At 41.9% G+C, this 26,394-nt stretch overlaps 1 protein-coding gene across 2 annotated transcripts in view; it reads right to left on the bottom strand.

Annotated features, from left to right (window-relative positions):
* PC (pyruvate carboxylase) overlaps nt 1–26,394 on the bottom strand; it is a 628,691-nt gene that overhangs the window by 474,221 nt on the left and 128,076 nt on the right. For both annotated transcript variants that reach the window (XR_012717231.1, XM_075281583.1), the window contains one exon: nt 17,501–17,663. Coding sequence is in view for 1 of the 2 variants with exons in the window: in XM_075281583.1 (XP_075137684.1) it covers nt 17,501–17,663 (163 nt within the window). In the remaining variant the exon portion in view is untranslated. The remainder of the gene's footprint in view (nt 1–17,500; nt 17,664–26,394) is intronic.

Below are 26,394 nucleotides of genomic sequence, written 5' to 3'. Positions count from 1 at the left end.
TGTATGGGGGAGGTATGCTCCAGCGAGCCCACTCTCACAGATATCTATATAACCCACCATCCCGCCACGGGCATTGTATGGACATTGTGCTCTGACCTTTTATGGCACACAGAAAAAACGGAACGGTTTCGCGGCTTGGAGGGACAGTTGAACTTTTCATTTCTATTTTGTGGGGTCTATTTTGAAAAGTGCGCCAAAGTGAGCCATGTCAGACCAATTCAGTTTATTTCAGATTACGGTCAATATCAAATAGAGAAAGTGTTCCCCAACTGGGATCCCAATCCTTCTGTAGATCTTGTACAGAGGTTCTGACCAAGATGTGCAGACTCCTGCTGGCAGACATACTTCTATAACATGCAGCGTCGCACCTCCCATGAGGCGACCGCTTCAGGCGGCGCTATGCCAGGGCCCCTGGGAGGGCGGCATTTTTGCTTACCTAAGCCAGTCCAGGACAAGCTGTCCTAGACTGGCTTAGTGTCACCATGCGGTGACTTAGAGAGGCCCTGTGGATGCAGCGCTGCTCCAGCGGCCTCCCCTCCCCAGGTTCACCCCTGATAACATGCAGGAAAATGGAAGTGGTCTCGAGGAACATCAGAATGCAAGAACAAGGTACATGCTCTGCAAATAAGGAAGGTGATGGCTTACACTTCTAATGGATACAGGAGCGGGCTGTGACCAACAAGACGACGAAACAACTGACACAATGTTCTGTGTGGGCAGGAAGTCCGTTTCTCCATTCATTCCCATGAGCTCTGCTTCAGCACTCTGCTGGGGTTGGACAATGAAGAGGAGGTTGGTTGAGGTGGTTTGTCTGCTTCAAATTACTCTAGGTTTTCTTTTGTGGAAACTTCACATTAAGATCTTCATAAGAATAGACCGAGAAACTAACATTCAGTCCACCCATAAAATGCGCTGTCGATTGCACAGTCTTATTGCTGGTCACATGACCCAGCTGAGGACCAGACGAGAAAACAGAAGTCTCTAATAAAGCCACATGTAAGAAGATCACCTTCACTACAATTTAACGCAGGTAGTTATTCTAATGGACCAGATAATTTCTGAGTGTGTGCTATTTAAGGTTTTGGTAAGACAGTTTGCCACTCTCACATTAATATATCTAAGGCCTCTTCTTCATGACATCTAGTCCCACAATTCTGACCCTCTTTTTTTTATTTATAATTAAAATCAGTAATTAAAATTTATCAAATTGGAACATCAGTTTAAATATATCTGGAGCAACGGGGTCGTGCAAGCTACAAGATCAAGAAGTCTAATATTTGCACCCATTGTACAGAGACCACAAGGGTCCTGGAGGCAACCCCTTCATGTGCAGAGTCCAGGGCTCTCTTTGAACTTTTACCAGTCCCTCCCACCTGCTGAGGGTCTCCTGAGTGGAGCCATCACAGCAAACTAACAAAACTGCAGACACTAACCCCCCCCCCCCCTTAAATGCCTGACCAGTAGAAACAAGGCGAGAATCGGTGCAGAACATATGGCCATGTGTCCTCAACATAGAAAATCCTTGACAAATGAAAATAAAAACAAATGCCTTGGAATAGCTGCGGCCAGAAGCAGAAAGGCATGTAATGGTTAATGCAGAGCCCCATATCTTCCTCAATAATAAGAGTAAATAATAAATAAATGGAAGGTGGTGATGGTAATAGGCACTTCTGGAGAAGATGAAAAGACTCCTAGTTGACACGCCTGATAAATAAATGATATCATAAAGGAGAACAGCAGCTCCTTCACTGCAGCCTGAAACAATAAAAGAGGCATTCCGAATATTCTTTTTTATGGGCCAAGAACGCGCCTGGCTATTTATAAAGTGTCAGTTTGTGTGCTCTTTATACACCATAGAAGAGAGATAAAAGTAAAAAACACTCTCTGTGTACATAAGGAGGGAGTGAAGAGGTAATCAAAAAGGGGATTGAAGGTGTCAAAACTTTCCCAGACTATTGAAAGGGGCTCAATCTGAACAGCTAACAGGGGAGCCCTCGTACCCAGGAGAGTGCAAAGCGGGGTGCAAAGGGGTATGAACAACATAGGCAAAGAAATCAAAGGGATGTCTTCAAAGGCAAGAGACACAGGAAACGTTTGATGATCCTGAATTACATTTGACATGCATCATAATGGACCAGAGTTGTTCCAACTGCTAAACATAAAGAAATCGCATTGATGATACAACAGTGGAGAATGTTAAACAATTACTAGATTTACTATCATAGAGGTCCTCTACCCGGTTCTCCTTGGTGCCCATACTGTCCAGCTGTAAGAGACAGGGAACAAGGTGGGTACAGGCTCAGCCTAATCCCCATGACTGTACTTCTATATTAGACACCACTGCTACTCTTTGCTACTTTGGAAACTGGGAAATGTTCTACTTCCTGACACCAAATCTGGGGCTAAGGACATAACTGAGGTCACCGTCACTAGTGCACCGCATAGATGTAATGTTTCTGTATTGTCCTTTATGGAGAAGGATCCAGGTAGAACATAAGAGTATGGCAGTGTTTACCACAACATGGGAATCTATGGCTGTATTTGAGTAACTGTGGGTTACATCATATCATATTATATATGCACCTGATGTCCTATATACTGTATATGCTGTGTGGCAATGGATGCATTATTTACTGTAGCAATATTTTGCTGACCACTATATGATATCACTATACTTGTACTGAATTTGCCCCGTTTCTATTATTACCAAGAAACTTAATGTCATATGTTGACTCATTTTATTTATTTCCAAATAAATCTTGAGATTGAGTCTTCTGGAAAAGTTCTTTCTTTAGCAAACTGCACTAGTAAAGTTCCTCATGGGTAAGCAACCAAGTTGTAACACCGTCAGACTTGATCTTCTGAAGTGGGTCTTCATAAGACCCAATGTAATGCCGTAAATACTCGTGGCCACACCACTGAGCGTGCTCGGCTTAACTCCATCCATGGTACAACCAAGGCTGTGGAGTCAGAGTTCTGCAATCAGAGTCTGGACCAATTTTGGGTGGAAGTGGAGATGGAAAAAACTCCAGCTTGAAAATACTTTACTGCTTCTGACTTGTCATGGTGGTCGGCCATTTATGAGTTAGTCTGATGATGGATAAATACAGTCGAAGGTTTTGCCTACAGTCCTGGGTACAACATTCTTGACATCACAAAGTCAGAACAAGGGGGTTGGGTTATCCCATTATACGGGTACAAGCAATGATGGTGATTGACAACAGGCTGACTCAGACAAGAGTGCAAAAATGAGTTTTAGAGTTGACAAGGAGAAGATCTATAAACAGTAAAGAGATATATGGGTCACTATGGGATAGACTACATATATCAAACTCTATACACCATAGGCTTCTACGGTTATGTGTTTTTTATGTTCCTTGTAAAAGAAAGAAATCTATGACATTAAAAATACATGAAACTCTAGTGCGTTGGTTGACACATATGCATTAGAGTGACACAGTCAATAGAAGGGGGCAGTCTGTGCTTGGTATAGAATATGTACGGTGGCCATTAACTGTAAGTGTTGCTATTAAAGTCAGGTAGGTCCTTGTAGGAAGAGATCAGACTATTGCATGAAGAACATCCATAATGACTATGAGATTGGCGATCTACCTACTAACCACTGAATAAAGAGAAGTGCTAAGTCCAGAAGAAATCTCTGCACTTTACTGCCTCAGGTAAGAAAAAAGAAACCGAAGAGTCTTTAAGAAGTCTACGGCATCCCGAGAACATTCTGCTGTGTTTGTTGTCTGGTTTGCTGGTAATGTATCGCACAGTATTATAGATCTGACTGATAACGTGTAAATAAATAATGAGTAGAAGAGGAAAAAAAAAACATAGACTGGTCAAGAGTGGACTGAAATTTTATGCTTGAAAAGTGAGATGTAGAAAGGTAACGTAAGGTAAAGTATAAGGGAAAACAAGATCAAGGAATTACCGTGAAGAAGAGAAGAATCAATAGTGGAAGATAAGTGGGAACAGGGGGGTGTCGGGGAGGCTCAAATGCAAGGCCGAGATCCAAGTTGTCCCTAAAACCTACATTTTCACCTGTAAATGATCACAAACATGCCAGGGGCCATATTCTAAGATACGGTTTTATGGCGCTGCGGTAAAATTACTGCTTTTACGGTGATCGGTTGTCTAATGACAACAATCAGGTCCAGCAATCAAGGAGGAATCCAATAAAATTAAAACTTAACAAGATAATGTGTAAACAACCATGATCAAAAAACAGTCCATGTGTTAACCCGACGCATTTCGGAACCTTTCCGCTCTTTAGTCATAGACAGAAAGGTTCTGAAACGCGTCAGTCTAACCTATGGACTGTTTTTTTGATCATGGTTTGCACATAACCTTGCTTCTTCATGCATCAACATTAAAAGTTAAAGTTTTAATTCTTATTGGATTCCTCCTCGTTTGCTGGACCCGGTTTTTGCTTCTTTTCTCCCTTACAACGTTGCTCTAAGCTGAGGGGGTTAGGATCCGTGTACAGGAGTGTTTCCAGGAACGATTGGAGATCGTTGTCTATATATGTGAGTTGGGGGGGGGGGGGTGTTCACATTTGGATTATTTTTATAGTCATCAGGATAGGAGGAACCTCTGACTATAGCGTATTAACCCCTTGATTGCCATAGTCAAGCGTCCGTGACATGATCAAAGTGGAATTATTCCTGCAAATCAGGTCATTCTATTAACATGGCAACACCAATCGCAATAAAAATTTAGAATAGGAATCTTTTAATGTATAGAAAAATGTAATTAAAAAACCTACACTTATTAGGTATCAGCAGAACTGTAAGGGTCAGTTCACACGTGAAAACCGCCTAGCTTATTTGTGCGAGGTAAAAAACCTCGAGGAGTTTTTTTGACGCTGTTTTTTGCATTCCACGCGGTTTTTGACGAGGTTTTTGACGCGGTTTTCGCTAGCGGTTTTCGCTAGGGTTTTTTTTTTCCTATATGTGCTATAGAAACTGCAGGCGAAAACCGCGCGGTTTTTTGCAAAAAACCGCGCGGTTTTCGCCTCCCATTCACTTCTATGCAATTCTTCAGGCGTTTTCCGCCTGAAGAAAGGTCATGTCGCTTCTTCAGGCGGAAAACGCTAGGAGGAAAAAAAAAGCTAGTGGTCTACATAGACCACCATGTTAAAGGAGAGGTTTTTGAAGCGAATTCCGCTGTCAAAAACCTCCCCTTTGCCCACGTGTGAACTAGCCCTAATAACCTGAAGTGACCGTATCTTCAGTGCAACAACAACTCAGTGCCTAGAACACGATCTCCAACATAGAAGTGAAACGCGTGGTTACCATGCAAGTGCACTATTGCTCCATTCACATGAAGCACTGAAGGAAACTTTGAGGTCTCAATTACTGGGGTGTGCCAGTGGTCGGACCCCCAGTGATAAGAACCTTATTTTCAACCCAAAGGACAGGAGATGAGACTTGATCTATAAGTAACCTTGAACAATCAGAAGTAATTTCCCTAGGAGTCAGTAAATATCCAAGAAACAGACACTTGGGGCAGATTTATCTAAAAGTAAAGCTGTCTTTGTTGCCCATAGCAACCATTCACTGGAGAAGTTTTATTCTGTATTCATCCTAATAAAAAAATGTTTTTTTAAAAAAGAGACACTTGGGGCATGATTGGTGCTATGGGCAACAAAGACACGTTTTCCTTAGGCCATATTACGTGTGCCTAAAGGGCCTTTGAGAACTACACTGCGTTACAGCTACGCACAAATATACACACATACAACTAGTTTACCATGTACATTTTATATGCCAATATTAAAATAGAAATTTTTATTTAATTCACCATTTGTATGTTATTACCAGATCTCTCTAATTCTGAATCATTTCTTTGCTTCTCTAGATACAATCTGTAGCATATGGCAGTGTGTAGGTTTGTAACAACCTTCCGAAAATTGGTCTGGTATATAGTTATAACTGGAATATCAACACCCACCAAAAGTGGAAACTATAAAGTAACTTTATAAATCACAAAGTGCTATTCTCTTGTCGTAGTATATTATAATGTTCTGGCATATCACTAGTAAATGTACCATAACATTAGGATCATTGGGGTCTGGTCTCTGAAAACCCACAAGAACTAACAACAAAGAAACCAAAGCCCTTTTTCCATATACATGGGCCTACCACACCCGTCCAGTTAAATGAATGGCTGAAAGAATCACCATGCAGGGAAAACTACGGCCGGGTTCAGATGGGGTATTTTGGACCAGAATTTGACGCAGAGGCGGCCTCAGGTTCCGGTCCAAAATACGGGTAGCCGCGACTGGATGCCGGCGCAGTACACAGGCACCAGTCACGACACTCTGATCTGGATTAGGCCCAAATACATGGGCCTAGTCGGGAGGAGGGAGTGTCTTCATGTGGGAATGAGCATGTTGCTTCTTTTTTCCGGGAGCCGTTTTATTTCAATGGGAGCCGGTTTTTGGTCAGGATTTTGAGGCGGATTCGGACTCAAAATCCTAACCAAAATACCCCGTGTGAACTCAGCTTTAAAGGGGTTGTCCCATCACAAGGATCCTATCTATACTGCTAGTTTATGTGGATTTAAGACTTTTCCTAAATACATTGCTTTAATCAAAACTGCTTTGTTTGGCCGCTATCTTAATTCATTCACTTCATTGTTGACACTGCGTTTCGATGGCCACTGGGCTTATCTGCTCATTTCCCAAGTGATGTAGCTGCCTGCTCTCAGGGGGGGAGGGGCTGACAAGCAACGGAGCTCCTCAGATAGAGGAGGGGGGAGGTGTGAGCTCCGGGATTACTGTGTTATCTTCAGTTTTCCACTTATCAGCCGGTTTAATTTAATTTGGCTGATAAGGGCTGAGATAAGGAGTCCTTTACCTCTGTATGTAATCCAGCTCTGCTACATCAGTTTCCACATCAGCTTTATACTGTGGTAATGTATTTACAACCAATCCCTCATTACTGACTGCAAACATAGCAGATAGCACAGCAAGTGAAACCCCGCCCACCAATGTGCAGAGAAATCCAGGAAGTTAAGAGAGCACAGAGCCTGGAGGCTATAGAACAAGAGTTATGGGAATACCCCTTTAAGGAACTGTAACTAGAACTGAGGGTCCTTCATTCTGTGGATCTGTGGGGGTTCCAGCAGTCAGAACTCCACTGATCAACAATTCAGTCCAAACGATGGCAACATTTCCTGAACCGACCATTGCTCATCTGAACAGAACAGCCTCATCATACACATACCAGTGTACATGGTCAGTGTACTAGTTATGGTTTGGGTTTTTTTTTTTGGTTTTTTAGGGTAGCACACTGAACCATTTATTTCTATGGCACAATATAAACTGCCTTAAATTTTCATGGCCTGTGTATAGATCAGTGAGCCTGGAGCAAAACTCAGTAGAGGTCCATTCATCCACATCCATGTAGTGTTTGTACTGTTTAATCACCGCCAGGTTAGACGCACACGGTCATGTACAAGTCTGTACAAGTCATCTTACAGTGATTTAGGCAACGCACCTGTAACAAATTTTTGTTTCTCGGACTGAACCTGTCCATGTGAATTGGCCCCAAGCTGTGTTTGTGGGAAAACCCCTTTACAAATCTGTGACTATAGGTAAGGTTATATAAAATTTCTGAACATATACTATTAAACATCCATGAATTATAGCTACACAGTCTTGTAATACCTAAGCAGCTTAAAAAAACGGATTGCCAATAAGTGATCATGGCTGAATTTCTTGTTTGACAGCATCTCACGTAAAGCTTGAACACTCACAAGATGGGATGTGGAATATTCTCAAGCTTTCTGATGTGCCAAGAGAAGATCCTAGCTGAAGGTCAGGAGGAGAGCTGCCAGGGTCGATAAAGTGCTACCCAGATCCCGTCATTAATTATTTCTTAATGGCCTATTTACTGGAGCCTCCACTCTATCCCCATCTTGTCAGTAGGCGCTTTGTCCCGGCCTGTTAATTGGAGACTGAATGCAAGTGCTGACTTTATTCTCCGCTAAAGAGTCTACATAAATGAACATTGTATAGAAGAGATGTACGCAATAAACTACACCAATATAGGTCACACAAGCTAATAAAGTACACAGTGTCACCACATTTACAGTACTCCGTATGACAGCTCACAGAATAGTACACACTGTACATTGAATGCAGTGAGCACCCGGCAATCTAGGAAAGGCTAGGAGGTACAGTATCAAACTTTTAGAAGTTGCATTGGTTTTGGGCCCACACCGTTCCTCTATTTTCTTACATAGAGCATGGTGAATAGAAGTGACAGGAACGGTAGATTTCTTACATTTGACTGTTTCGGAGATCTTTATTTCTATGGATAGCGGCTCAGTAGGGGTTGTAAAGAGGGTCCTTTTATACAGGCAGACTCTTAGCACATATCGAAAGCTGATCAATGATATGCAAGTGGTAAAGACACACAGTACGGCGCCATCCACTGTGTTCACTGTTTACAGATTTTACATGTTCTCCTGTTTATAGGTTGCAGGTTTACCTGCAAAACTATGCGAAAGGAAGCACACAAACAAGCAATAGTCAATAAATGTTTAACAATAGAAGTTAAAATACTGGCTGGGACTGCATTGTATGTCTGCACCATAACACATAACATAATATTCACTTATTAATCGTTCACGCAAACATTTCCCCCTCCTCTCGTATAGTTAACATCATTTCCGACAGCAAATTCCCTGCTTACATGAGAAGATGTGCTGCCAATATACGATGATTTTTATAGCTGCACAGAATCTGCAATCCACAATGAATGAACGTTTGCTCAGCTGCTTGCCAGGCACCAATGCTCAATCCTATGTATGATCATGCAGACTATCACACCCCATCAAGACCCCTGGGGATGCCTCACATATACAGATATCTGACCAATTTCTCAGACCAATGTCAATCTAAACTGGTGTATGTAAATGGACAATTGATCGGTTTGGAAGCTCTAGTCTTTAACCACTGATTTAACGTATGCAAAAATGAAGGAAACTTCATTGTAAGGAATAAAAATAAAAAATTTCTTAGAATTATTGTGACTAATGAAAAAGATGGGGATTGGTTTCATTATAACTAAACTGTGGGTGGAAAAGGTCGACTTGATCAATTTCATCAACTCTAAGAATGGTCAGAAATCCGAGTCTGAAGGTTGGTTTTAAATAGTACGATATTCAGACTGAGCACAGAGGATATAATGTATCCACTCTTATGTCTTCTAGAATGAGGCCCCACATTGCAAAAACGCAGATTTTTTTTGTTGTTGCAGATTTCACTGCGTTTTTTTGAGCCAAAGCCAATAATAGATACAAAAGGAATGGGGAATATATGTTACCAGCATTGTATGAAATCCGGCATTCTATAGAATGCCTAAAACTAACCGGCAGCGTATGAAACAATTCGTCATTTCACACATTGCCTAGGCATTCTATACAATGCCAAATGAGAAAGCGCCAAAGTATGAAATAGATAACACTCGCGCTTCAGCAAGGCACTAGCCGCATCTCCGATCGCGCACTTCTAGCATGAACCCACCACCTGCGCGATACAACGGTCTCTGCTGTTGTCTCAGGCTTAGACTTAGTTTTGTTCGTGAATGTCCATGAAAAATGTGGGAGGAGGAGCAAGCTGGAGTATTGGAGAAAAACATAAAACAACAATTCGACGATGAACTGTCCAAAATTCGAGGGAATGCTGCCAAAAACAGTATTTGCTTTGGTCCTTAATAAATGTTGGGTTTTGTACAACTTTCATTGTATTTTAATACATTTTTGGGAAATGGCGCTCTCATTCCATCATTGGTTTTTCATACTTTGCCTAAATAGCTTTTGGCATTCTATGAAATGCCTAGGCAAAGTATGTAATGATTCTCCCATTTCATACATTGCCTAAAAACGCAGGGCATGCTACACAATATTCTATAGAACGCCTGCTTTTTACATTGCCTGTAACACATATAAAGCGCTTCTACTTTTACTTTCTGCTCAAACCATTCCTGACTTTGACTCAAAAAACCACAGCAAAATCTGCAACAAAAAGTTGCATTTCCGTAACGTGGGGCCTCACTGTGAGGCTGGGTTCATATAGAGTATTTTGTCTACATTTTTCTGACGTTTTGTAGACACAGCTGAAAACCTGCATACGCACAACGTTAAATACATACAGTGTAAACAATTGTCAATGAGCATTTGTCATATCTGTCGGCTAATTTGGTCACTCGCAGAGGCCAGTTATTGGGAATGTGCAAACACTTGTTCCCAAAAAGTGGCCTTCATCGGTCCATTTGTAATGTCAGATTTTCTGCCTGTACCAAGCACAATTAATGATAATGATATAGCTAATTCATCGGTGCTTCATAACTTCCAATCATCATACTGTATGTAGATACTATCCCTATACAGGTAACTTAGCAGCACATCCCTGTTACATGAGGGGGACGTGCTGCTGACTACTCACCACTGACCGCTGCACGTATTAAAGGGATTCTACCGTTAAAACCTTTTTTTTGTGGATAAGACGTTGGAATAGCTTTTAGAAAGGCTATTCATCTTTTACCTTTAGACGTGGTCTCCGCTGCGCCGTTCCTTAGAAATACCGTTTTCTACCGGTATGAAAATTAGTTCTCTTACAGCGATGGGGGCGTCCAGAGAAGTGCCTCCAAGCGCCACCTTCTTCGTCCGCAGCGTCATCTTCAATGTCTTCTTCCGGCGCAGGCTCATAAACTTCTAGGCCTCGGATCTTGGGCAGAGCAGACTGCACAGGCACAGGTCAAGGGAATATGGCCGCTTGCACAGTATTGATAGCGGCCATTTTCCTGTGGTCTGTGCGCCTGCACAGTCTGCTCTGCTAGAAGTTACGAGCCTGTGCTGGAAGAAGACATTGAAGATGATGCAGCGGATGAAGAAGGAGGCGGCGCTTGGAGACACTTTTCTGGCAGTGGTGGGGACGCCCCCATCGCTGTGGGAGAACTCATTTGCATACCGGTAAAAACCGGTATTTCTAAGGAACGGCGCAGCGGCGACCACGTTTAAAGGTAAGAGACAAATAGCGTTTCTAAAGGCTATTCCATCGTCTTATCCACAAAAGGTTTTAATGGTAGAATCCCTATAATACAAGGCATTTGTCAGGGAGAAGCATTTGTACAAACATTTGTTGAGTCCATCATTGGCCCGAGCAAAACACAGCTTAGCTAATCCTTGCAGGAGCGGAGACCATCACTTACACTTGTCTAGGCCGCTCTAATTAAGAAAGTGTAAAGTTAAAGAACAAAGTTGTCAGGGGTGAGATAGATTATTAAAAGATGGCTGAGATATTATAGGGATAATTGATGAAGAAGAAATACAAGGAGGAAGAAATATTTATACTGATCAGAATCTTCATGTTATAGACAACGTAAGGCTATTAATGAGACATCTCAGCCCTCTGGAGATTTTTTTTTTTTCTAGATGACAAGGATTCCAAGAGAGTGACTGCTTAGCGAGGAAATAGCGAAATCCTTTCTTGGCATTAAATAAAAATGTGCCGAAGAGAAGGAGATTTAATCCGCGGCAGATAAACAGATGCTGCCATGGCTTCCTCATTGTGACTACACAGTTTACAGAAATGAAATAAACATCTTCCTGACTGATTTGCATTACATGTGATTCTAGAAAACAGTTCACAAAGAGGACCCATCGCTGTTGTGTAGAGAAAATATTTCCCCGGGAACACATCACAGTTCATTGTCACAAAAAAAAGCGTGTTAAATAAATCAGTAAGCTATTCTCTATCCGTAAGTGTGCGCACAATGGATGGAGCAAACAATGGTATAAATGACTCTTCAGCTTAGTGCTTCAGAGATGACGGACTTCAATACTAAAAAATAATACATGCCACCGGAATTATTGTGTCATAAAAGGCCTATTAGTGCGGGCTCTTAGCAAAGAATAGGGGGTTCTGAATAAAGCGCCCCCATCTATAATGCTCATATACACCGATACCGCATATGGACAGGGGTGGTCACTATACGGTTCACTAAATATTTGTAACCAATGATTGTTAGCCTCGAGGATCCAAACCTTAAAGGAGTTTCTCAGGATGTCAAAACTGCTTGCAGTGCATTCACTGCACCAAAAGGTAAAGCTTAAGAATACGGAGGCCGCGTCTATAAGGAGCTTTTAATAGCATTGTGTGGGGGCTGGAAGTTTTCGATTTTGTCTTCTTTTATGATGCTCCAACGCTGGATAATGGGGTTAATACTGCTCTACAACTCCTCTTCTTGTAATACAGTGGGGACAGCCATGGGATCCACAATCTTTTGGCCCCAGACAGGCATAAAGCCTATGGAGAGGGTAAGGGAGTGGCGAGGAGGAGCTGTTCAGTGTCACAGAATGTGAAAAAACCACAGACACTATCAGATCGGCAAGGATTGGCCACCCAAAACCATCACTAATCAGCTGTTCTCACCTTATGCTATTGTAAGGATTGGAGTCAGGGTCAGGCAGTGCAAAGTGACACAGCTGGAAAGCAACACTGTGCAACTAATGACAAAAGGGGTTGCAGGTCCTGCAGCTATAACTATGCTGTAATATCTGAGATGAGGCAGACCAATGCACTTCCTAATTGAAGTGCGCCTACCACGGCTCCTTACGCTTCTATCCCGGCGGCTAGGATAAGGGGAGAGGAGGCCCTGAAAGTCCTAGGGACTGGAGTCACGGGGTCACACCTAAACAGAAAGCACAGTGTAAATACAATGCAAAACAAAAGACTAAACAGCATGGAACCAGGGAGGACCACAAGTCCCAGCAAGACACAGAAGAGAAGGCGAGGTCAGACGAGCAAGAGGTCAAGCCAGGAGATATAATAAAAGGTACCAAATCAAAAGACAAGGGATAGTCAAAAATACAAGCCGGGTCTAAAAACCAAGAAACATATGGAATACAAACAGACAGGGAATCAGACTGAGCAGGGGGACCAGGAAACCCAAAGTGAATGGCTGGCAAGGATCCATGGCTGGGTGGGGTTTAAATAGCAGCAGAGAACACACCTGATGGCTAACGGCATGGAGACTGAGAGCAAGGAAAAGATTAACCCTTAATGACCTAAGCACACCCAATAGAACTCCTAACACGTCTCCCAGGGAGACGCCGCGCAGCAAGGAGACCGCGGCGACTCCGTATCCTGACAGCTATACTGAGAACAGAGCCAGAATAATATTACTCTGTTCTCCATGTAGAGGCTGTGCTTAGTTACTGAAGCTCAGCTCCTACTCATGTCCGTGCCGTGGTTTTTACCGCAAAGTGGGCATGGAATTTGATTTGCAGTTACTGTAAAACACCACAATTTTTCCATGGGCAAATCGAGGAATTTCTGACCTGTGAGCAGATTGCTTAATATATATATATTATATATTTTATTGATCTAAATCTCTGCATATTCTTGTCTTAGAAGTTTAGTTGTGGGACTTTTCATTAATAAATCTACCTCAGTATATTATATGCTCCTTCAAATAGTGTGCCCACTTACCGAAAAAATATTCTGCTCATCAATGCACAGAAAGGTATTTCATAAAGACTAAACTGTTCACTTTTACTTTTTGGGGTTTTAGCACAATGGACCCACTATAGTTGTCCTGTAGTCGTATAACATATTCTATATCTGACCGCTGCCCATTATATACAGAGTGGTAAAATTGACGAACTTCTTCCATTAGTCTCAAGTAAGTAAGGCAATATTGCTGTGGCCATGTGAAAACCGGTTTTATAAAACATTACGGTAGATATTTTTATGTGAACTGGCTTCCACATTGAACGTTCCCACAAGGATATTGCCCGTGAGTTTGATACGTTGGAATGAATTGAAGTTGTCCATCATTGTATCAGTATTTAAAAAAAACATCCATGTGTATTGGAATCCATTAAAATCATAAAATGACATATCCAAGGGTTATATCTCAACCCAAGTAAGGGAGTTCTTAGTCATAGAATAACTGGAATATGACGGTTATTCTGGAACTAACAACTCTCTTACTGGAGTTTGATACATTTAAGAGACAAAACCCTTGGACATTATGCCAGACAACTTCATTTTTCTTTTGGATATTACCTGCTACCAATTCAATGTGTAGCCCTAGCACCATATGAAGTGCCCTGCACATCTAAGAAGAGTATGACGTGTGGAATATACTCTTTTTTTCCCTAAATGGCTATATCCTTTGTTCCATTCGCAAAAGTTTTGTAACCGTAACAATGTCGAGAACTAGCATTTTACATGACAATAAGATCGCCAACTCATCCATGCAGACACCCAAAAAATTCCAAATGAAAAACTTTCTAACCATTGCAGAGGGCCCCGGCTAACAAAGTCCACACAATGGACTTGTCATATGTTCAGCCAGAGATGCGTTCAATCATTGTCAATTTGGCTCTTGTACAAATAAAAAATGTTGCTAAGTGGGACAAGAACATGTTGGCAGAGATGCTGACATCTGGAAAGGGCTTGTGGGTTACTCAAGGGACAGACAAGTCAACATTACAGGCTTGTTATCAACTGATGCGGAGTGATTAGTGATTCAGATCGAATGAAACGCCAACCAACTCCAGTCTCCGATGGACGCTCCAATAATGCTTTCATCATGTAATCTCCTGTTCGCATTTTCAGATTAACAATTTACAATGCCATTTAAACGCCGTTAGAATTTCCGTATCGCTGCAAAACCGCTAATTATTCACATAGAAGAAGGATGAGACGGAGTTACTCACCCGTCTTCAGGTCGAAGATTTTTACAAAACTGGCCAGACACTTAAGTCTGTGTAAATAAGTGTAAATTGCTTTGTTGTTAGCACTTTAAAAAAATGAAATATTACAGCTGAAAAAATGAAAATATCCAAACCAATCCCCAGAGAAGGTTTTTGTTGTTTCACAAGCCTTTATATGTTCTAAGCGCTAGTTGGCAGGCAGGTTTGGCTGAAGAATATAAAGCCAAAAAAAGCAAAGTTTTAATAAATTATATGATTTTTATTTTTATTTTTTTAAAGGAAAACAATAAACCTAGAAAGAATTGATACAAATAAACACTTGCCCGGTCTGGGCTACCTCAAGGATACGGCAAGAGGTCCCATCACCGAATACGCCCCGATACCCTCTAAAGTGGGGAAGGGATTATCTAAGTAGATGAGATTCCTTAAGTCTTCTTTCACACTAGTTTCTTCCTTCATTGTTCAGTCAAAAGATCTGAACAGCGGTGATTTCAATGGGATTATAAAGTGATCTGTTGTTATCAGCTGGCATCATATCTGGCAGGCATCAGTCTCTTTGGACAGAGGAAAAAAATCCTACATATTGCACTTTCATCTCCGTCCTAAAACACTGATGAGTGACAGAAGCTATAGTCTGTTTAGTTTTATTTTTTTGTTTTTTTAATTGAAGTCCATGAAAAGCTGAAGGGTGAAACTGAAGCAGACTGTATTAAAACATGTTTTTTTATTCCTAAAGCAGATTGTTTCAGCCTCCATAAAACGCTGTTAACATACCCTTAGTATTCAGGCAAATAACTGTTCTACCGAATTCTAGAGAGAACTGTGCAGCCCTGCAATCTCAGCAGCAGTGCCCTCAGAAACTCTTCCTGCACTAATCTGTGCTAAGTGAACCATTGAGGCCTCCTGCACACAAGTGAATACAGGCCAAGAAATTCAGGTTTTTGCTCTGAAGGGGAGCTAGGTCTCCACTGTAGAACTCTAATAAAAAAGAAAAGTTGCTGAAAAGAAATTAGCAACTTTTTGAGCATATTTGTGCAACAGTAAATTGATAAATTTGATGTAAAATTGCAGTTGCAGCAAAAAAATACAACCAATTGGATCACACTTGATATAAAGATAGATCCAAAGGAGAGACTGCGCTGAACCAAGTATAAAAACTCCAAGTTTTATTATAAACACTACATCAATACACACTCTGATCTCTTTTTTGCCGCCTGGATAATGGACATTGGATAGTTCTTCTCTTTGAACCTTTTAGTAATAACCTCACTCTGAGGCATAGTCATTATCATTTGTGCAATTACACCTAATTCTTTTATATTGACTAAAAGGTACAATCTTTTTCCATTTATGGAAATGAAGACGGTCATAGTTAAGAAGACTGTTACAGTCAACACTTTTAAAGAAAGTTTTTGTGCGGATTTCATCACCAACATCCATTAATAACAGGTCTATGTAATCTATTTGATCAGAACTAACTTTACCAGTGAATTGTAAACCCCATGAATTTGTATTCAGGTATTGATTAAAATCAAGAAAGGATTCGGGTGTCCCTCCCCAGATAAATAACAGATCATCAATATATCGTCGATAATGGACAGTGAAGAGAATGGTTTCTGTCTGCGGCTTTCAGTATAAAAACAAAAGACTTCATTATAGTTAACGGGGTCTGTGGGTAACCTCTGTTTTAGCATTCCGCCTCTCCGTCATTCAGCGGACCAAACGACAGACAACCTGGCACAGATGTGAACCGGTTACATGTAACAGCGGAGGACCAGAAGAGAGTGGAGAACTTACAAATAAGTAACCTAAATTACCTTCACTATCCCATCCCATGTATGAGACCGTGACGGCACTGGGCAGTACTGTCAGTGACCAACTGCTTCACCCCAAGTGTGAGAAGGAGCTGCTATCGGAGGTCCTTCCTCCCAACCGCGGTCAGTCTGTATAATCAACATCAGGCTAAGCGGAGATCAATCTGCACAGAGAACTAAATGATCCTGAGTCTTTTTCTTCTTAGTTGCTATGACTCCTAGTATATTTTCTATCTGCCATGAGCTTGTATGTGTTCTTTCTTGTAATATATTACTGTATTATCCATGCTGCTGTAACACACTGAATTTCCCTATGGTGGGACTATTAAAGGATTATCTTATCTTACCTTATCTAATTTATATCTTGTAGCTTTGTAATGGGCCAATTAGTATAGATAGCTGTATACATATATACATTTGTGTATTGTAGAATTGTATACAGAATTGTATACATTTATACAACACATCGCTATTATTAACTATCACTCTATGTTTTATGAAATGTGCAATTTGCATTCTTTTGTGAAATATATTGTTACTCTACGACCAGACAACATGGACAATATTCTAGCTAGATCCCAGGTTCATCTGATCTCTCATAGACTGTTTATAATTGAGACCTTCCTTGTGCATTAGTCATTTGCGTGCCCTTCTTGGCATTCAGGACACGCTGCTTGTGAACCAATTCTGTAGAATCTAAGTCCTATTTAATTGGTTATCTTATTTTACAGCCTCAGCATTCAGAGGACTGGTACAGTCTGTAACAGCCGGTTTTATCATCACCTCTCTCTACAAGTTCATCTTTCTTCCGAACCAAATAAAATTTCCAAGCAACGGCATGTGACATTCTCAATATACAAATCTCATTTCATTTTGTCTAGGATAAGATGTATGTAGGTTTGCATGTATGGTGTAACATGGCGATAAGGTATCAGAATCCTTACCTCAATTCTGCCGGTGTCAGGCTGGAACCCCCGGGCAGGATCTTCGGTAGTGACGCGACACTGTATGGCGCAGCCATTAATACGGATATTTTCTTGCTTCAGGCCAAGCTCAGGCAAGCTTTTTCCTTCTGCGACATGGATCTGAGCATGAACCAAGTCAACACTGCAAAAGAATACGAAAACTTTATTCTATATATATATTTATTCATAATGTGGAAAACACAACGAACACCCAAAACCAGGGGTAGCATGATAGCCCAATAGGCTTCCTTGTTACAAACAATTGTTTTGAAGGACTATTACATGGGCAGATCGGGCAAACAAGAATTTTAACACTTGTGCTCGATTACTGTTACGTGTAAAGATGGCAGCGACCAGACATGCGGCAAGCACTCATTTATTGGGGCAGAATTATGAAGACTGGCATTTCCATAATTCTGGCATAATCCCCTCACCATGACCACTTTAAGAAAAGTACTTTTTGCAGAAAAAGCCCATTTATGCAAAATTTGCAACTTTTTCATGCCTAATATTTCAGGACATAATATGCCATGGTTTCCAGCAGTTGATATTTGTAAGCAGAGGACTGGCTGCCAACAATATGCCAACTCGCCAGCATATAATTTGCATCAGGCAATAGAAAAGGACATTATAGCCAAGTATCACCCATTGTCAAAGGACTCTTACTCCGAAACTAGATTGCAAAAAAACCTGATTGCAACAAACCACGATATGGGGTGAATTCTTGGAAATGGAGTCCTTCACTCATCATCCCATATGGTTTGATGGACAGGTCTAGACCTTCACGTAAGTAGAGAGAAACCTATAATCAAATTGAGCAAGTAGGCGAGAAGCCAGCCGGCATCTGACCCGTAGGACACGTCTCCCTGGCTAGTCCCGAAACTATTTTTTTTCCGAAATGTGCAGCACTTTAGCGTACAATATACAGGGTTGTAACAAAAACCTGTTAGGGCCCCTTCACACGGCGTAAGCGCTTGGCTCATTCGGAGCCATACACGCGAGCACTTCTAAACTCTTCCCATTCACTTCAATGGGAGCGCGCGTAAAGCCGGCTTTACGAGCGCTTCCATTGAAGTGGATGGGAAGTGTTTAGAAGCGCTTGCGTGTACGGCTCGGAATGAGCCGAGCGCTTACGCCGTGTGAAGGGGCCCTTAGGATGTTCTGTTACCTGTAATTTGGCAGCACAAATTTCCTGATCTACGCCCTTTAAATAAGAATATTTCACGTAACAAAGCGCCCAGTACACACATTATACAGATCACACGGTGATGGACTGTATTATAGCAATGATACACTACCACAAAGGTCTGAGCTCCATCCACAACCATGCCACAGTGGGTGTTTTTCTAGAAACATTTTTATTGAGCGACTTCAGGAACGTTACTGACAAAAATTTCCAGCCAGCACAGCTTCAGAGAAAAGACAACCGGCACCCAACATCAGCAAGGCATTGTTTTTCAAACAGTAGTAGATGATAACATACAGCAATCCATTATCATTACCCACAGACTTTATACAGATTACCCAAAATTGTCAATTCTTCAAGATACCTTTGCATAAGCCCACAGACAGAGCACTCAGCTTGAAGTATTATTTGTCAATTTAGCCTGCTGAGTGCTACATAAAATAAACCGCAATATGATCACATGTTATACTGCAGTCTATTACCTGTTCTGCTTTAGAAGAGGTAAAATGGAAAATCTGTGTTTTCCCATGATGTAAGTGAGCTCCGCTGTGCAGAAGACAAGTCTCGTAGGTTACACTGTAATAAATCTCTAGGAATATTATGGGGAATATGACAGAGTCTAGGACAACTTTTTCTTCTGTATAATCCGGGGGACATAATACACCAGATTTTCACAACTTTGAAATTTCTAAAGCAGGAGAGAACAAGGGGTAGCGAGAAACCTGAATCATAAGCAGCATGAAATCCTGAAAGGGTCCCACATGACAGAGCTATGGTTTACTCTGAAAGGCTGAAATTTTTCAGAGAAAACATTTATTTTTGTAAATGTGGCAGGCACAAGATGATGAGCCCCGACAGGGGAAGACAAGTCGGCTGTATCAGGACTTGTTCAGCTTGATTGACGGCGATCTCCGTTTGCACATAAGGAGAGAACTGTCAGACGGGTCTAGTAGGGGGAGAAAAGCTGCAGAGCGGACACCTTGCCTCTTTTATGGCACGTTGTCAAGCAACAGGCATGTGCAAAACTTTTAGGCAGCTGTGGAACTAATGCTGCAAAGTAAAAACAAGTGTATGGAACAAAAAAAAGAGAAACTAAAGAGAATCCTAAATCACATCAGTGTTTGGTGTGACCTCACTTTGTCTTGAAAAAATAGCAGACAGTTTTTGAAGGAACTTGGCAGGGAGGTTGTTCCAAACCTCTTGGGGAACAAGCACAGGTCTTCTGCAGATGTAAATGAAATATCAGTGCACTTGAGTGAGCAGTGCTCCACATCTAAGAGGCTACCAGTACTGCAATCCCCTGCAGCCTCAGCAACCCCAGCAACATCATGCAAGTACAATGATATTCCATTCACATAGGAGTTCTCCTGAGGACCCAGCAGTCGCACCACCAGAGATGCGACCCTTATCCACGACCTATCCCCAGGATGGGATAAGTATCTTTAATGGGACGACCTTGTTAAGGCAAGGTGCACAATGCATTTACAGTCTAATGCTATGAGCACTGCCTCACCAGAAGACTACTGCCCCATTACAGTGAAGGACAGAGGTCAGCCTTGATGCCTACTGAAAATAAAGCACATACAACACAGGGCTATGAGCAGATGGTTCTCATACCCCTATACAATTACTCTACATTCTTCCAGAACACTAAGAATTAATTCCAGGTATTATTATTTACAATACTCGGGTGACTACTATAGGCGTACATTAAGGCAGACTCTGCGCATTACCTAGTTTCAAGGATAATGGAGCTGAGCATATTACTTACATACCAGTTTTGCAAAAGCTTACTTGCGTAAAATGTTGCTATAGTAGCCATAATAGGGTTAAAAGCAAGCAACCATATATTACAATTAAAAGGAAGCAAAAAAAGTGTGCATACTAGTCAAAGATGGCCACCCTCATGCCAACAGCCATTAGCTCTGCCACATCAGGCATAGGCCCTGAGGGAGACATCACATGAAGGTTGATAGCTTTGTAATCATGACAAAAACTCAACGGGGTGGAAGAAGAGAGGCCTATAGAATGAGGTCTGAAGAAGGAGGCCGCAATTATAGTGTCAACACGTCGGCTGCTTGGAAGGCTGAAGTGCTTTCCCTAACAGCGATGTAGTTTACTGGAAGAGACAGAACTCTACATGCATAAGCAATGAGACAGTACGCAGATTCTCCACATACTATATCAGTATAGCCATAAAACAGTGTCACAAGAGTGTGAGGAAACAACATGTGTGTTATGGCTTGTACTGTATAGCAAAAAAGTCTACCAAAGTCAAGAATAATCACATATTTAGTGGAAAAAATGAGGGATCTACATCCAAAAAATAGTCCATCTGATGAACAAGAAAAGGAGTTGTAGGAGAGTATTCAGATTATGCAAAGCATTTACACTCCACTGTATATACACAATCCATCTTCTTGTCTCATATATCATCACCCTGGATAAATTACAATGTTACTAGATGTGTGAACAAGTAACAGCTCTTCTATTTTTATCTGGTTTATTGCAGGATTCTCGCCTATCCCCCCTCCCGGCCACTATAATACAGAATAGACTCTCATACAGTCAATTGTAGCTGCAATTACAGAAAGCCATTGCTAGAATATTAAGATTTTCCTGACATTATATAGCTAGGACTACACGGCAAAGAGTCAATGTGACCAAGTACCAGTGACTCAGACATTGGTTTTACAAAGCCTAAGTACATACCTCCCAACCGTCCCGATTTCCGCAGGACATTCACTATTTTGGTGACGTGTCCCGCGGTCCCGGTTGCAGGGAGGTATGTCCCGATTTCAACTCAGATCTGCTTCTGGAGGATGCAGATCTGAGTTGAATACATACGCGACTAAAGCAAGGAGCTGTCACAGCTCAGCTCCTTGCTTTGCCGCTGCACGCCGGCTACTGGCTGTGTAGGCGCGATGTGATGACGTCACATCGCACCTACAACTGTATTAGTGAGACTGCGGAGAGAGCAGCGGGGGAGCGAGGAAAATGTGTGTTTAAGTGGTTTTTGTGTGTAGACATTGAGGTGGAACATGAAACTGGAGGCAGATGAAGGAGGGGACGGCCTGACACTGGGGGTAGAGATGGGGGGACATGAATCTGGGGGCAGAGATGGGGGGGACATGAATCTGGGGGCAGAGATGGGGGGGGGACATGAAACTGTGGCAGAGATGGGGGCATAAATCTGGGGGTAGAGATGGAGGGGACATGAAACTGGGGCAGATGAAGGGTGTATATGAAACTGGGGGAGAGATAGAGGGGGGGACATATAATTTACGGGTGACTGTAGGAGGATTATAGTGTGTGGGGGCACATGAAAAATGAATGAAAATGGGCGGAGTCAACATAAAAGTGGGTGGAACTAAATATGCCGCGTTTTGTCCCTCGGATTTTTGGTTCTTCAAAAGTTGGGAGGTATGTAAGCAGGCCCAGTCAGGTTCTATATAGGTTGTATTATTCAGAGGTGGCCCTGGACTACTTGGCCATCCTATGAAGCTGATGCCTCTAAGTAGATACGTTTGGGCTATGAAAAATAAAAATACACCATAACCATAAGTAATAGTTACATGAGCCTTGTGTTCCCGGTTAGCGTCCGTTCCCTTTACTTAAAGCAGATGCACAACAATTTCAACATGACACTGCCAGGAAAAGATTACTATATTGCCTGGACATAGTTGTTGGTACATTGCCAAAATAGCTAAATGGTTTTAGTATGCAATGTATTTTCATCCAACAGCTCAGGCAAAACCACAATATGAATACAGTCCAATGAGACACAAAGTATCACAAGGCTCCTCTATGAAATGCAACCTTGCTAAGAATCCACAGATATGACAAAACATACACCCCCTACATCCTTAGTATTTACTTGATGGCAGTGAATTGCAAAAACTCTAAGAACTGAAAATTTCCAAGCAATACATAGAAGACTCTAGGAATCGTGAACATTGCATTTCGGTGGCGTTTCGGCAGGTAATAGCCCGGGCTTATCCTACTGCCTGAAATCTTCAATGCAAGACTGTGCTGGCAATCTGATGCTGATGGCGAATATGCCTTTGAGGGGATTTGGGGGATCTGACATTTACCCAACAGAAGCCGGAGTGGTGTGAAAATATAAGAAATCACTAAGAATATGTGGAATCTGTTCCCTATATCTGGCAGGATCCAGTGCGACAAACCATAGAAAGGAGCATCACTTTGTGATGGTAATGTACACATCCTGAAACGGTAAATGGTAAAAACCCGCTCCTTGTAACGTCAATATCAAGCTGTATATCATGCCGGAACAGAAACAAGCCGATTGTGCCAGGGACGACGGAAAGCCTCTACTCTGAATAAATCTAATGCACACAGTGATACGAGTGAACGCATGACAAGCAATGAAATGTCAGCACCTGAGATGTGGGATTCTTCGGGGGAGTAATTTGACTTTGTGAGTGATTTAATGAAGTAAAACAGTTTAATATTTAGTTATGTTTAAAGCAACTACCGAATGATCTCCACCTAAATGTCACCCGTCACGAGGAGCGCGCCGAGTAAGACAGACGGATCTACCTTCTAGGACTGGTGGGTTTTTTCCTAACACTAGATAATGATTCAACACACATTAAAAAGTCACCTAGATCCTTTGAGCGCACTATGCGGTATTTATAAGGGGCGCTATGGGGTAATCCATCACATACACACATTATTGTAAACATTAAATGTGAGAACACGGCGTGCTCTACAACGACAATATAATAAGGTGTGGCAGGCAAACCGCAAAAGGGAAAACTCCAACATGAAAAAAAACAATGCAAAAAATGTAACACTTGCTACAACGTATACAACTAGCATGCAAGAATAATTCGGATGTGCATAATATGGAAAGACTGTGCAGAGTCTAAGAGTCAACATATCTAAGAAGCCTTCACATCAGTGGAGTATTACATGAAAGCAGCTTTCTACCAGCATTCATGTGCCTGCTGGGTAAGCAGTATGTGATAAAAGAACCGCACTACCATTGTAAGGACTCAGGCAATAAAAAGCAAGAAGAAATACACGTATCTGCATCGCCTCATTCACACTTGCATAGTTTGGTCAGTATTTTGCGTTAGTATTTGCAAACCAAAATTGAGAATGGAACCAATATAGAGGGAGGGGAAAAAAACAAAACAAAACAAAAAAAAACCCACACAATTGAGAAGATTTGTACCTCTTCCATTTTTGGACATAAATTTGGTAAGCGGATACTGATGCAAAATGAGCAAAAGAGGAGGATGAAGAGTAGTTTTTAGGTCTGGATAATGGCAGAAATATAATAGCAATAATTACTTTATTGATCAATAACTATTGTCAAAAGCACTGAGCTGCAATACCAGACACAACCACTAGCATAAGTATGGAGCTGTACTTGGTAAACAAAGAATAGCTTGGGGTTGCAGGTCTTTTAGGCCCCATTCACACGAGACATGGGATGGTGTATTTTGATCCTGATTTTGACGCGAGAAGCCGCATCAGAATAGGATCAAAATGCGCCTGCCGTGACTGTTGTGGCTTCCCGCTCTGGATTAGGCCCAAATGAATGGACCTAGTCCGGAGGTTGCTGCCGCGTGACGGACGCTGCAGCTGAATCAGCAGTGGAATCCGCCTTAAGAAAAGGCAGCTCGCTTCTTTTTTCCGCTAGCGTCCGTCTGCATAGACCTCTATTGTGAGGGGCGGATTTTGAGGAGGATTCAGCGGCAAAATCCGCCCCTTCTTGCCCCGTGTGATCAAGCCCCAAATCTTTATCTGCAGAGATATATGTGAGGATAGGGGTAGTGATCGATTCAGGATTCGGTCCTTATAAATACTCCACCTCAGAGGAGTTATTCTCATCTTCTCCTGGGTCAATACTGCAAACAATTTTTATCTGTGATGTTCAGTAAGAGCTTAAAGGTCTCGTCCAGTTTTAATGAATTTATAGGGCATGTGATTCTGGACAAAATTTTATGCACTTTAATAATGTTGCTGTTTTCTGCCAAAAAAAAAACAATCAAAACTTCTCTAAAATTTCCTACCATTAAGTGACCCCCTCCTTCTTAATTTGCTTTTCATGAATATGAGATCATTTGCAGATCATTGGGTGTCCGATCACTCAGGCCCCAGCTACCAGGAGAATGAGGCGGTTGTAGAGTTCACTGGTTCTTCATTTCAATGACAGTGAATGTCGGCTTTCTCTGGCTCTCCCATTGAAATGAATGCAGTAGCGCCCGACTCCACGTTCAGTAAGGGTGGGAGAAAGTTCTCCTGATCAGTGGGTTGGAGTGTATGAACCCTCACTGATCTACAAGTTAGGAGATAACTTGCTTTTATGGGAAACCCCTTTAGTAACATCACTGGCTTAATATCATGATATCAGCACTATTCTATTACACTGTCAGGTTGGTTACAACACAGGAAAAAGGTCATTTCTCCACTTTCTGGTGGTGGCTAACAGTGTGGCTCAGTGCCATAGCCAAGACCAGTAGTCACTGCAGAGGCAAAGGGGGGCATGGCCTAGCCCTTACAGTGAGCCATTGGGCCAGACACCTCCAGGCATGTAGATAGAGTCACAAAACTATGGCTAATAGGGAGGCCCTATAGGGGGCTTATAGTCTAGTATAGCTTATCTAGTCAGAGAACGCCTTTAAACATTTTAATATAGGTTTTAGATTTCACATTTCCAGCGTCTAATTTTTAGCTAAAGCTTCCATAGATTGGGATGGCTTCAGATGAACACACCTGGTCCCCCTTTCCCTGCAAAACAGTTTGGCACATCTCAAGCCTGCTCTGTGAAGTCTCGGCTACTCAGATGGAAAATTGCCTGCTGCTGTTTTCATTAACTTCAATTGAGATGCTAATTGTGTTCAACCTAGTGCAGGAAAAGGCCCAAATCTGATCCTACAACTATAGGCAGATCAACGAGATACCAAATGAGGAAATTCCTGCCATCTACAAGCCAGCTTGGGCAGGAGTCTCAAGCATATGTACTACATACACATGGAGCTTGTAACGCATTCATAGGTTTCAGCTGAAGACTCTTTGGAGAAACATGGATACACATTCAAGGTGACGCCACACGGTGTTCCAAGTGTAGTCACAACTGTACTCTGCTGTACTGTACTGCTTTCACTGTGTGCAACCAGATCACGTGAAGCTGCGGGTTTTTTTTGCATATTTGTTTGTTGCATATTTTTGCAGTTTTTGTACATTGTGACCTTAACCTTAAAGGTCACCAGGACAGTCCCTACTCAAGTATATAAACCGTCTGGGGTTCACGAGAATAAATACTTTTTTCTGCTTCCTGATTGGTGATTCCATTGCTGAGATATTACGTTGCGTTCACACTAGCGCTCTCAGAGGACTGGATGAACAGACAAGTGGACAATAACCGAGCCCGAGGGATCCCAATGACTATAATGAGGACCATTGGGTGTCTTCTGGGTGTTTGGTCCTTTTAACTGAAATGCCCGGAGAAAAAGTTAGGCTTGCAGGACTTTTTTGTCCAGTGATCTACACGGACGCTGCAACACAGATGTGACCTTATGCTATCCATAGCCACTGATGAGTTAATGAGCTGTTTGGTGCAGCAAGGGCATCACCATTGCTCCTAATCCACCGAAGAGCTATGCAACTAAGTGCCCAAGTCCATTCATCCCTCTCTGTTATTTCATATATA

The sequence above is a fragment of the Leptodactylus fuscus genome, chromosome 7 (assembly GCF_031893055.1).
Source record: "Leptodactylus fuscus isolate aLepFus1 chromosome 7, aLepFus1.hap2, whole genome shotgun sequence".
NCBI lineage: Eukaryota > Metazoa > Chordata > Amphibia > Anura > Leptodactylidae > Leptodactylus > Leptodactylus fuscus.
Note: the sequence above shows the minus strand (reverse complement) of the source record. Positions and strands in the feature narration are given on the sequence as shown.